At 32.1% G+C, this 12697-nt stretch overlaps 3 protein-coding genes across 3 annotated transcripts; 1 reads left to right on the top strand and 2 right to left on the bottom strand.

Annotated features, from left to right (window-relative positions):
• The first annotated feature begins 685 nt into the window (after positions 1-685).
• LOC111876111 (SEC1 family transport protein SLY1) lies at positions 686-3535 on the top strand. Its single transcript, XM_023872643.3, has 2 exons — positions 686-845; positions 1472-3535. Exons 1-2 carry the CDS (start codon positions 815-817, stop codon positions 3319-3321), a joined length of 1881 nt encoding a protein of 626 aa, XP_023728411.1. The 5' UTR covers positions 686-814; the 3' UTR covers positions 3322-3535.
• A 2972-nt stretch (positions 3536-6507) lies between these two features.
• On the bottom strand, positions 6508-8264 carry LOC111876088 (PKS-NRPS hybrid synthetase cheA-like). Its single transcript, XM_052767674.1, has 3 exons — positions 7627-8264; positions 6813-7483; positions 6508-6728 (listed from the first exon to the last, which is right to left on the bottom strand). The coding sequence occupies exons 1-3, from the start codon at positions 8262-8264 to the stop codon at positions 6508-6510; spliced, it is 1530 nt and encodes a 509-aa protein (XP_052623634.1).
• Positions 8265-9630: 1366 nt separating this feature from the next.
• LOC111876112 (uncharacterized) lies at positions 9631-11360 on the bottom strand. The gene is made up of 2 exons (XM_023872644.3): positions 10739-11360; positions 9631-10040 (listed from the first exon to the last, which is right to left on the bottom strand). Exons 1-2 carry the CDS (start codon positions 11117-11119, stop codon positions 9876-9878), a joined length of 546 nt encoding a protein of 181 aa, XP_023728412.1. The 5' UTR covers positions 11120-11360; the 3' UTR covers positions 9631-9875.
• Between the last annotated feature and the right edge of the window lie 1337 nt (positions 11361-12697).

Raw genomic sequence — 12697 nt, 5'->3', positions numbered from 1 at the left:
AAATATAATCAAAATTGGATGACATAATCAAAATTGGATGCATATTTATCATATCATAGGAAAAAAACATATATATAACATTTATAATTTTTATTTTTGAAATTAATAAAATAAATACATTAATTAATTAATTAATCTCATTTAATACAAAACAACCACAAAATGACATGTGGAATTAATTTATTAAAAAAAACCTCAAAATTACATGTGACAAAACTCTTGAGAGTTTGACAATTGACAAAAAAAAATCTTTATTTATTAGAGATTATTAGAGAGGATACAAGTCATAGTCATTATTATGTTGGTTATGAACTTATGATCAACTTTATGATCAACGTTTTAACAAATTTTTATATTTTGGTATCCATGTAAATATTTATTTAAGATTGTTCTTTTGGATTTATAAATAAGAAATATTTTATATTTATGTAAAATTATGTTACTAATCATATTCTTTTTTTAATTTCTTTAAATTGTAATTTATTATATTGTGATAACATACAAAATTATAATTTTGTTATAAAAGTTATTAAATAAATGATCAATTTTATTATTATTATATAAGATTAAAATTATCATTGATTCTATACATTTAGGAAAAAAAAACAATATCATATTAAAAAGAGAATTAATATTGGAAAAAAAGGGATTTTGCGTGTTTTTGTGTAATTTATTTATCAAAATCCTTAGATGTTCAAGAGCTTCTCTAAAGCCCTTCACCGCACAGACGAACCACAAAACCGACTAACATAACATCTCCCTTGATCGATCCCTCGCTCTCGCTCTCGCTCTCGCTCTCGCTCTAGATCCATCAATGGCGCTCAATCTTCGTCAAAGACAGACAGGTGATTGATTTCTCCCCCCTATGTCTGTTGTCCGATTCAGTTTCATGTATGTCAGGCTCCGATCGGATATGAAATTAAGCCTGAATGTCTAGCACGATTAATATATACATAATCTGGATCTTGAATAAATATATTATATGTATGCTGTGGGTTTATGATCTAATTATCGAAACACCGTCCATTTTAATCCGAATCTGAAAATCAATGTGAATGAGGTATTACATCGCATGGACACTGATAGCGAATCATATGAAATAAAATTGATACGCCTTCTCATTAGAAATCGAACGGTTTTCTATATTGTGCTCCTTAATTTGAAGCTTTAGCACCATCTCATCCGATTTCATGCTTTTGTATGAGACATTGTAGGTTTTTTCTGTAATTAGTGAGTTTTGATCGGTATATTGAAGTATATGTATGTGTATGACTAACGTCTTGGATGCTTACACTTGAGTAGAAATAGAAATGTTTTCGGATTGCATAACCTGAATAATATTATATTGAATCTGAGCCTAAAAATAAATGTAGTTATTTGATATGGAGTTTCAGAGTTTTCATACCATACCATTGTAGTTGTTTCCTTGCAAACAAAGCAAAACATGATCTAATTTTGTATGTACTTTCAGAGTGCATAGCTCGGATGCTAAATCTGAATCAGCCTATAAACGCAAGTGGAACAGCAAACGAGGAAGTTTACAAGATACTGATTTATGACAAGTTCTGTCAAGACATTCTGTCCCCTCTGATCCATGTGAAGGATCTCCGCAAGCATGGTGTGACCCTCTACTTCCTTATCGATAAAAACCGCAAACCTGTCTCTGATGTTCCTGCTGTTTACTTTGTAAGACCTTCCCAACAAAACATCGAAAGAATCATCTCGGATGCCTCTAATTCCGTCTACGATTACTTCCACCTAAACTTCTCTTCATCAATCCCCCGCCCCCTTCTTGAAGACCTTGCTTCCGGAACCCTGAATTCCGATTCCATCCAACGAATCTCCAAAGTTCATGACCAGTATCTGGAGTTTGTAACCCTGGATGACAATCTCTTCACTTTAGCTGATAAATCTTGTTACATCCGGTTAAACAATCCGAAAGCCACTGATCGCGAGATTGAAGAAATAATCGAAAAGCTAGTGAGCGGGTTGTTCTGTGTCCTGGCTACACTTGGCGTTGTCCCGATCATCCGGTGCCCACGTGGCGGTCCCGCTGAGATGGTTGCATCCTTGCTGGACCAGCGGTTACGTGATCATTTACTCGTTAAAAACAATTTATTTTCCGAAAATGGTAACTTCACAAGCTCATTTCAGAGACCCGTTTTATGTTTGTTTGACCGGAACCTCGAGTTATCAGTTGCCATCCAACATGACTTTCGTTACCGACCTCTCGTTCACGATGTGCTCGGGTTGAGGCTTAACCGGTTAACCATACAAGGCGGTGGTGGGATGAAGTCGTATGAATTGGACCGGGTCGACCCGTTTTGGGTGGCGAACGGGAATCTGGAGTTCCCGGAGGTAGCGGTTGAAATCGAGACACAGTTGAATAAATACAAGAAAGACGTGGAAGAAGTGAACCGGCGAACGGGCGGTGGAAACGATGGAGCGGAATTCGACGGGACCGATCTGATCGGGAACACAAAACATTTGATGAACGCGGTGAACTCGCTGCCTGAACTGACTGAACGGAAACAGACAATCGATAAACACACAAACATCGCGACGGTTTTGCTCGGGGAGATCAAAGAGAGGTCTCTGGATTCATACGCGAAAAAGGAATACGAAATGATGGTGAGAGGCGGAATCGACCGGGGGGAACTTTTATCTGTTCTTAAAGGGAAAGGTAGTAAAACGGATAAGCTTCGGTTTGCAATCATGTTCCTTATTTCATCGGAAACCATCCCTCAGGCAGAAGTGGAAATGGTTGAATCCGCGTTGAGAGAAGCGGAGGTGGACACGTGTGCGTTTCAATACGTGAAAAAGATGAAATCGTTAAATGTTTCGTTAGCATCTTCTGCAAATGCTGCTAGCAGAAGCAACATTGTGGATTGGGCTGAGAAGCTTTATGGGCAGTCGATAAGTGCTGTGACCGCAGGTGTTAAGAATCTGTTATCGGGTGATCATCAGTTGGCAATGGCGAGAACGGTTGAAGCGTTGATGGAAGGGAAACCGAATAATAATCCGGAGATCGAGTCTTACCTGGTGTTGGACCCACGTGCACCGAAATCGAGTTCGAGTTCTGGTCAAATGAAAGGGCCTTTTAAAGAAGCGATTGTGTTCATGATTGGTGGTGGGAATTATGTTGAATATGGAAGCTTGCAGGAGCTTGCACGGAGGCAGCAGCAGCCGCCTTCTTCTGCTAAGCATATCATATACGGGACAACTGAGATTCTCACTGGTGCTGACTTTGTTGATCAGCTTGCTATCTTGGGACAAAAGATGGGTTTGGGTACCACTCCTTCTGCTTCTGCTCCTGCCTAATGATGTGAGTACATTTCTGCTGTAGCTAACTTTTGTTATCTCATTGTGGATTTTTCCCCTTTCAAGAAAAAACAATGATAACAAGAAATGAAGTTGTTAAAGTATAAGATAGATTTGTTTCTGTCTCTATGATAATAATTTTGTTCGAGTGTAATTTGAAATTTCTGAGAAAACCATCAAGTCCTTTACTTTTAAAAGTACCAACTTCTTTTAAGTTGTCTGACCAAAATGCCCTTTCCTCTTATTATGCTTTCTTCTATTCTATGTTTTTGTCCCCAACTTCTTTTCAGATAAAGACTATTGTGCCCCTGCCAATTGTAATCCAAACCTACTTTGACAGATAACCCTATAGTCCAACATCAACTAATACATGAGAAATTTAATAGCTAAAACCTAGGTAGTTTAATTTGAAAAATTAGACAAACAGATCATCACTAGCAGCAGTTTATAGCATTGTACATTGCTGTAACAAATTATGATATGATGCTGTAGCACTTGTATTTGAAAAGAAGCATGTGTGAATGCACTGACAGAAAAGATACAAAAAGAAACATGTGCAGTTTGGGTTATTTCACATGTACTACAAACGGTTCAGCTTGCTTCTTTTCTTTCACATCATCACTGAAAAAACATCAACAACCAAATCTATGTAAATGTTTGACAATAAAAAAAACAAACACATTTATTTTCTCCAGAAACTCGTTAATCTCCAGATCCTTCAAAATCTTCAATGACCCTGTGTTAAATGTGTTTCCTGCATTTAGAAACTATCTTATTTTTACATGCAATAAAAGTACATTGCTAAATTATCTCATGGTATGATTTGGAAACTTTGAATCTGTCATGGAAAAACTTGGAATCTGTCATGGATTCGGTTGAGTTTATAACCATCAAAATTTTGACCAAACATTCTTTCATTACAACTGTACATAACCCCATTAAACTACAAAACAACTACATCTTCAAAACCACTATTGTCAACATAATAACCAAAGATAAAAGCAAGCAAGCAATCCTACAATAACTTCTAGCAATGCCTTTTCATCATCTTCTTCTTCTACTCCACATGGCAGGTTTGAGTGAGATGCCATGCTTCATATTCTTCATCATACCATTTAAAAAAACCACACTTCCCTCCCACCTATAACATTAAGGCAAAATCAACATTCATAAAAAGAGATTTAAGACCATACCTTGTAATTAGGGCACTTTTTCCCTTGTTCTGCATTTCTTTGCGTGCAACACCTATACTACACACATCGCCACAACCAGCTTGGAAGTTGACATTTTTAGAGATAAAGGTGAGTTTGGTTCGAGTGAAGTGACTTTGCATGACTGCTTACTCTCAACTGATGAAATTGAAATTGAAAAAGATTTGGAACTTTTAATAACTTAGGGTTTAATGATTTAATCCTTTTTGTGGTTGTTGCTATTAATCTCTTATGGTATCTGTTAAACTACCCTTCTTTATATCACTGGTGCTCTGCTGGTTGTTTTGTTTAAAGCCTTCTTTCAGAATTTGATGTTTTAAACCATGCGACCACCAATTTTCGAGAGATTGAGCAGTGACTGACGATTGATCTCCAGGAGCTTGTGAAAATTGATATTCTATTAGAAAACACTAGGTGTTGACCTCATACACATATAATATACATATACACACTATAAATTTATACGGATACATACACATATCGGGAACCTATTTCTATAAAACAAAAGTTTATAAACAACTTTATGTGGTTCAAAGTTATGACATATAAAAAACCTAAAGAATAAAATCAATGTAAAAAATTTTAATATTGTTCATCAAAATGTAACCCATCGATCTTCTGTACCTTTCAAATTTTGTACTATTGTCTCTAAAATCTAAATTAATTTTTTATGTAAATAATTAACAAATAGTTTAGATAAAAGCAGGATGGGTCCAAGCCCACCTTCAACATTTCAAATTTTCTTTTATCGCCCAGCCCACCTATCGAGTCAAATTGTCCAAACCTTTCGCTGAAAGTCTGAAATCAGGCATGACTTCGTTTTTCCTTATTTTTGTTAAAACCAATTTATACTCAACTTATAGCAAACTCTTTGTTTAACAACGAAAAATACCATATTTAAAAAAGGGAGCTGATTTTTTCGAGAAATGATTTAATACTTCCAAGGAATAATTAATATATAGACTATTTTACCCCTCAATTTAATTTAATTTTAGTTTATAATATTAATGTATAAAGAAAGAAAGATCTTTCCAAACATTTAATCCCTTTTAAAGTCTAACAACATTACCATATATGTTTTCACAACCTCTTCACAATTATGTATCTCGTTGAAAATATTTAACGAATATAATACTTATACATTTTATTTTGTTTTTATTCATTAATTACACCACCATCACACTACATGGCACTATCGTTTGACAAAGAAAGATTGATTCTAACGATTTTAAAATCAGTATTGTTGTAGTTTAATTTGTACACCTATATGTGGTTCAAAAATGATTCTACGACCTCAATACCTCAATATTTTAGATTAAGCCATTGAATCAAATTTATGGCATTTATTTTTTTAATAGATGTTATAAACATATTAATTAGATAAAACTAATGTATAGTAAATTACTTAACAAAAAATACAACTTCAAACCAATACATATCGAATTAAAATAAAATATTGCCCAACAAAAATATTCAAATTAATGCATATAAAATCATAATAAAATGTAGCCCAACAAAAATATTCAAACTAATGCATATCAAATCACAGTAAAATGTTGTCGGACAAAAAAATTCAAACAAATACATATCAAATCACAATAAAATGTAGCCTAACAAAAATATTCAAACTAATACATATCAAATAGTCAAACTATTCGTATGGCATATCATCACTTGAAAAAGTCGGGTGTGAATTTAGATCAAGTAAATTGTTTTCATGACTTATATGACCAACATTATCATACACTCCACTATTCCTTTGGAAGATACGAGTAGAACTTGAAGTTTGTTGTGTTTGTGATGATTCCACATGCTCAAATCTTGAAGGTTCTCGTGTTGTAGAAGTCATTCCTCTTTTCTTTTTTGATTTTGGAGGTCTACCCTTTGGTTGACGAATCGTAGGCTCAAAAAACGTATTAGATTCACTCAAAAGTTTAGTAATCATAGAAGTAGCAAATTCTTTCTTACTTAGAGGCTACATTTTGTATCTTGAGGATAACTCATTGATCAACTCATCAAATTCTTTAGTGTCATCATTATGTGAATCATCTTCTAAATTCAGTCGTAATGTATCAATCTTCCAATGTGGATGAATGAGATCCAATGGATTTGTCATTCCTTGTAAGTGTTTTAGCTTGTGAACACAAGGAAGACCCATTGTTGCCATAAAATGACCGGTGCAAGGAGTCATTGTACCTAGAAACCAAAATATATTAAAAGGTTAATTTAAAAACTAATGTTGTGCAACAAATGTAAAACTATAAGCTTTGTAAATATTACCATTTTTTATTTTTTCATATTGCGTATATATCTCTTTTAATGCAAAATGAGATACACGACACAAAATCTCTCTAAAAGCAGGTGCATCACACTTACGTAGAACTTGGATTTTCTCACTTGCTAGTTGCACTTTAATCTCGTTGAATTCATGTTTGATTGCAAGACAAATCTTTTCTGTAACATCTTGAAAGCCACCTGTTGATACTTGTAGATATTTTTTCAGTTTGGCATGAGCACCTTCAGCCCTTGATGACGACCGATTACCAAAATGCAAATATTTTTTTGTCCAGGCACTAACAAACTTTTCCTTCCAAGGCAACCATGTATTTTTTATGTACTCAATTGCAACTTTCTTCGTCTGATAAAACAACTCAAATTTGGCCCAATTTTGCTCAAAAATAGTTATAGTTGTTGAATATGCTACATTATTCCAATTGAACATAAATAGATCAAACTCTTCTCCATGTGCAAAATGCTTTTTGCAATATGCCAACACATTCTTTTCAATATGCCAAATACACAAAAGGTTTGTTGTGTTCGGAAATACCATATTTATGGCATTCATTAATGCTAACTCTCTGTCAGACATAATCACAGATGGTTCATGGTTTTCAAGAGTCTTCTTAAACACACTTAATGCCCAAATATAACTATCTTCATCCTCTCTCTCTCTAGAAATACAAACCCAGAATAAAAAGATGTACTAAAACATGAAACCCCAATGATATCAAGTAGAGGCATGTTATATTTGTTTGTTTTGTATGTGCAATCCATCACAAAGATATTAGAGAAAGCTTTTGACAATTTAACTGACAAAGGATGTGCAATGAACAAATGGGTTATATGCCCTACTGAGTTATGTAAAATATCATATATAAAACCCTCTTTCTCAAACTCTTCAAATAAAGCACTAACCATTGATCGATTTCCCAAGTTTTGCTTGCGGATTTTAGCCTTCAGATTGTATATAGTTCGTGAGACTGCTGGAATGTTTGGATTTTGTTGACGTAAAGAAGAAAGAATTTGCCTTGGGGGTATGCCAGAAAGCGTCATGTTTTTTACACTTTGTACATCATTTGGTGATAATCGACGAAATGATGGATGCCCAGAGATATCAGTAGACGGTTCATAGTTGTGAGTCAAGTTTTTTGCCTTAAGTACCCAAAAACCATCATTTCCTTTTTTACCTACAATCTGGAAGGAGCAGTTGATCAAACGAGATCCACTATTTTTCTTCCTTTTATCTCCAATACACATTCTATCTCGATAGGATCCGCCTCTGTCACATTGCAACGTGACATATTTATCTTTACTTGAGTCTTTTATAGATACTCCATATCCTTTAGCATAATAAAAATCTCTTAAACTCTTCAGTAATTCATCGTACGATTCAAATTTGGAGTTAGCTAAATAGAGTTCTTGATTTTGTATCGTAGAACTTGATGAATCCATTCTCTCTGTTGAATCAATTTTTACACAATCGGACATCAAAATAAAGTTTAACATTTTGAATGAATATGTTAACCGAATGAAAATCATTTTTAACACATTTTGAATCATAATAAATTCATGTTTCAGTTTTAAATCATAATCAATTCAAGTTTTCATATGGTGTTAACATAATCAAAAAGTCTAAAATACAACTACACAAAATAGTTGTTTAATGCTATTTTCAAGTAAAAACAAGTCAAAGTATTGCTCATTTTTTCATCTAACCTTTAAATAAAAAAAATTAAAAAAAAAGTAGAACTTAATGTCACTCGTAGAAAAAATCCGTGCCTTCGTGTCTTACTGTTAAGACAATTAATTAAAAATGCTTTTATTCAAGAAAAACAATCATATTCAAAATTTAATATATGTTTGCTTCTTATATGATTCGAAACTAATCACGATTGAAAAACATATAATTGTTCAAACTAAAAGCACATGTGGTCATTGTACTGTAACTTTTCTTATTCTTTTTTTTTTTTATTTGAAGACGTAATAATTTTTCTAACTAAATCAAGGAGATATCAATTAACTATTCGCATATTATTTTGTTATTTGTAATTTTTGTGACTAATAGTAATGATTTTCAAGCTTACCGATTGAAGATGAACGGAAGGCTACAGAAGATCGTCGTATGTCTCTTGATTTCCAAGGTGACGTGTGAGTTTTTTTTTGAAATAAAAACTAGTATTTAGGTTAAGGATTCTTATTCACGTAAAAATAGATAAGATCCCATATTATCAGCTCTTATATTAATTATCCATATATTAGTTAAATGAATTAAATAAAATTGAAGGGTAAAATAGTCCATATATTAAATATTTCTTGGAAGTATTGAATCATTCCTCGGATGTCAACTCATGTATAACAAACCATAAACAAAAGCTTCCCGAAATAGATAACAAACACTTTCAAGCACACTCTACCCCCTTCAAAGTGTTGTCTATTTTGGGAAGTCATGAAGTCTGGAATACAAGACCACAAGAACTAAGCAACCAAGCAGTCATAGGCGTAGTGACGGTGACCATAAGCATGAACAACTTCAAACACCTTATTAATGATGGTCCTGCATAGGTTGTCGTGAGAAAAATCTAAAAAAATCAATCATAAGTACCGAATATGTACAAAAACAAGAAAAATATTACCCTTTTAAGTCATTTTTTCCGGTTTATCTGGAGTAGCCGGTCATAAGAACTAAATATGTATAGTTAAACAAGTTGAAGGGGTACATGTGGACGAAAAAAAACCCGGTAACCAAATGTGTATAAATCGAAAATATATTACCCTTTTAAGTCATTATCAAAGTCATTATCCCTAGAGTATAAGTGCATAAACAAGTTCTGAACATTTATTAATATCGAAATAAATATAACAGACAATGATCTATTGAAAATGACAAATAGACCCTCGATTGAGTTATGAGTTGTAACTGGGTACACAACTAATTATTGTTAGATTTTATCCATTTGAATCAACCCAACCTACAATAATTTCTCCAATGACAAAACTATCATCCAATTGCTAGTTATATACATAGATTGTATGTGTGGAAATTTAGGGTAAAAAAAGGTCTTTTTATAGTTGAAAATTAGATTCATCCCACTGAAGAACAGCATCCAAATTTTGCTCTCTTTTGAGTTTGTCCTTTAGAAACCAATCACACACTTTCCCTGCGTTCAGTTCGTCAATACTACACCCTTCTTGCTCTCCTATCACCCACAAAAGATTTAGCGACGATATCTGTATAACATAAAACCATCACAAAAACTTGTCAATCATAGCAAACTACAAAACTTCCATTTTATCCATTATTTTGTAATAACGCTTCCTTAATAAAAAATCAAAACCAATAAAAAATCATCATTTTTTTTAAATAACCTTTATAATTTAATGCTCGATAACTAATAACCTCAACAAGGTATACATTCGTCTATAGACTAATTATTCGTTACATATATAAGGTACAATTTTATTTAGAAAAACACAAATTTCATTCCATATATAAGTAAGAACAAATTACATAAAAATCATTATAATTTTTTTCACTACCATCACTTCCATTATATTATTGGTTGTTTGTCATATTAACCAATATATTTTGGGCATTTTTCTGGACTAACCACCATATGTTTATTGTTCTTTTTGGGCTTTCTTATCAAAGAAAACCAATTGTATCGGGTGTAAAAGATAAAAATGAATGGACTAAAAAAGTATTAAAGTTTGATTTTATAATAGAATTTTAAAAAGACAATGGTTAACTCGAAAAATAATAGTGATTTTTATATAATTAGCCAAATAAATTAATTGTGTCATTTATTAAAGAAAATATAAAGTTTTCATGATCATGGTCATGTGTTATTAGTTTTATAACACAATTTACATACCAAAAGTTGAATAAAAACAAATAAGTTACAATTTGAATAAAAACCTTAACATACCGTCAATCGACATAAAAACCCTTCATGGCTGCTTAAACCCGACATTTCAACAAGACCAGCTTCTTCTAGGGTGAGAAAGCTTCGTTTCTCTGAACTCTTTCTCTCTTCTTGTTCATCAACACTAGCTCTCAATGTCAATCTTGTTCTTTTACGAGGGTGAATACTGGTATTTAGATTCTTGATATAAGTATTTGTCAAGTCAAGAGAGAATAAAGATGAATGAAAACATACAGTTTTACTAAGTTTGAGGGCATTCATGGTGGGTTTTGGTCCAAAAACACCCTTAAAAAATGAGGAAGATGACACAACCAAAACCAAACAGTTGTAATGCCAGAACGTTTTCTTTTCAATTGTTTGATTCTGTGTGTGTATGTGGTGCATATTGAGATATGGATGTGGATAACCCTATATATGCTCTCTTTTTCCAAATAATTATAGATTTCCTATAAAATTATTTTATTTAAAATCTCTATCTCCTATCTCATATTATTTTCCCGTATTTAACACTCATTTCCGCAAAATCCAATTGTCAATATTCTCCCGTGATTTCAAAAGGATACACGGATCATCACTAAACATATATATACAGAAATGAAATGTCGAAGAGCCCTAAAATCGAAAGAGATGTACCTTGGACCAAAAAAAAGGCAGATGGTTCAGGAGCCGAAAAAGCATCGATATTTGGGATTTACGCCCACGAAGAAGGAAAAGGAAAAAGATTATTGCAGTATTATATAGAATTAAGAAGAGGGGTGGAATCTTGAGTTTGTGTGTGGGATGATTGCATCATATCCTGGAGTTGGGTAGACCACAAATTTGATGTTATTTGTGTTGTGCCCTAGAGATCAATCCGTCGGTTCTTGAAATCTCAGATAAAAGAGCTTTTAGTTTGGAGTCTGTATGCCCTTCGTTTACGCTATCATAAACTGATAAACACCGTTAGTTACATTTCATTTCAGGTCAAAATTCCTCAAAACCCAATCAACACGTGGAGCCTAATTGGTTCATTTGGTGGCACCTATAACTTTTTTTTTTCTTTTTTTTTTTTTTTTTTACTTGGTTGATTATCAACCTTTGAAAATTTAAGTTGTTGCTGACAAGATATCTTTTGGACATTGACTACTTTTAAAAAGTTAATCTATAATTAACTATTTATAATCATTTTTTTTTCATAAAAACAATGTAATTTAAACTAATAAAAATATTTTAAAATTAAATTAGAGTGTCTATATGATAAAATAGAGTGTCTTTTTAGCCAAACCTTTTAACAAAATACATATGGTTAAAGAAAAGAAGATGCTATTAAGACACCCTTTAGACACCCTATAGACATCTTTATCAAAAGTCAACCAATAGGTAACTATTTTTAATCATCTTTTTCATAAAAACAATGTAATTTTAACCAATAAAAATACCTTAAAAATTATATAGGGTATTTAAATGGTAAAATGACATGTCCATTTAGTCAACCCCTTAAAGAAATTACATGTTACATCTTTAGTATATATATATATATATATATATATATATATATATATATATATATATATATTACTGTTTAATTTTTTTATTTTATTTTTGCACTTACATTTTATTTATTTATTTATATTTTTATTATTTAGATTTTATTTGACATTTTTTTTCGAATATATTGTTTAATGTTTTATTATATTTTGTTCATTTATATTTTTATGATGTTTTTTGAATAATTTTTTCTATTTTTTGAGGTGTTGTTTGAATAGATTTTAACTTTTTTGATGTTTTATTTGTTTAAACTTTTTAAAATATTTTTTTTGTAAAAAATATAAAAAAGTTCGTTAAATGTGAATATTATTAACATAGTTTAGGTATAAAATTGTTTTTTAATAGGATTAATTATGGGTGGGCATATTAACCGAAAAGCGAACCATAGTGTGGTTTCTAATTTTGATCAACCAAATACATATGGTTCGATTATGG

This window comes from Lactuca sativa, chromosome 9 (genome assembly GCF_002870075.4).
Source record: "Lactuca sativa cultivar Salinas chromosome 9, Lsat_Salinas_v11, whole genome shotgun sequence".
Taxonomy (NCBI): domain Eukaryota; kingdom Viridiplantae; phylum Streptophyta; class Magnoliopsida; order Asterales; family Asteraceae; genus Lactuca; species Lactuca sativa.
This window is presented reverse-complemented; position numbering and strand designations above follow the sequence as displayed.

Bases quoted from the DNA above. Each gene is read 5' to 3' on its own strand.
- LOC111876112 (XM_023872644.3), bottom strand. From the start codon at position 11,119: ATGCACCACATACACACACAGAATCAAACAATTGAAAAGAAAACGTTC. The intron at 10,041-10,738 runs GTATGTTAAGGT...TATGTTATACAG, and splicing joins GGTTTTTATGTCGATTGACG to ATATCGTCGCTAAATCTTTT.
- LOC111876111 (XM_023872643.3), top strand. From the start codon at position 815: ATGGCGCTCAATCTTCGTCAAAGACAGACAG. The intron at 846-1,471 runs GTGATTGATTTC...ATGTACTTTCAG, and splicing joins TCTTCGTCAAAGACAGACAG to AGTGCATAGCTCGGATGCTA.
- LOC111876088 (XM_052767674.1), bottom strand. From the start codon at position 8,264: ATGGATTCATCAAGTTCTACGATACAAAATCAAGAACTCTATTTAGCT. The intron at 7,484-7,626 runs GTCAGTTAAATT...TTGTATTTCTAG, and splicing joins TTGTTCATTGCACATCCTTT to AGAGAGAGAGGATGAAGATA. The intron at 6,729-6,812 runs GTAATATTTACA...TTTGGTTTCTAG, and splicing joins ATATGAAAAAATAAAAAATG to GTACAATGACTCCTTGCACC.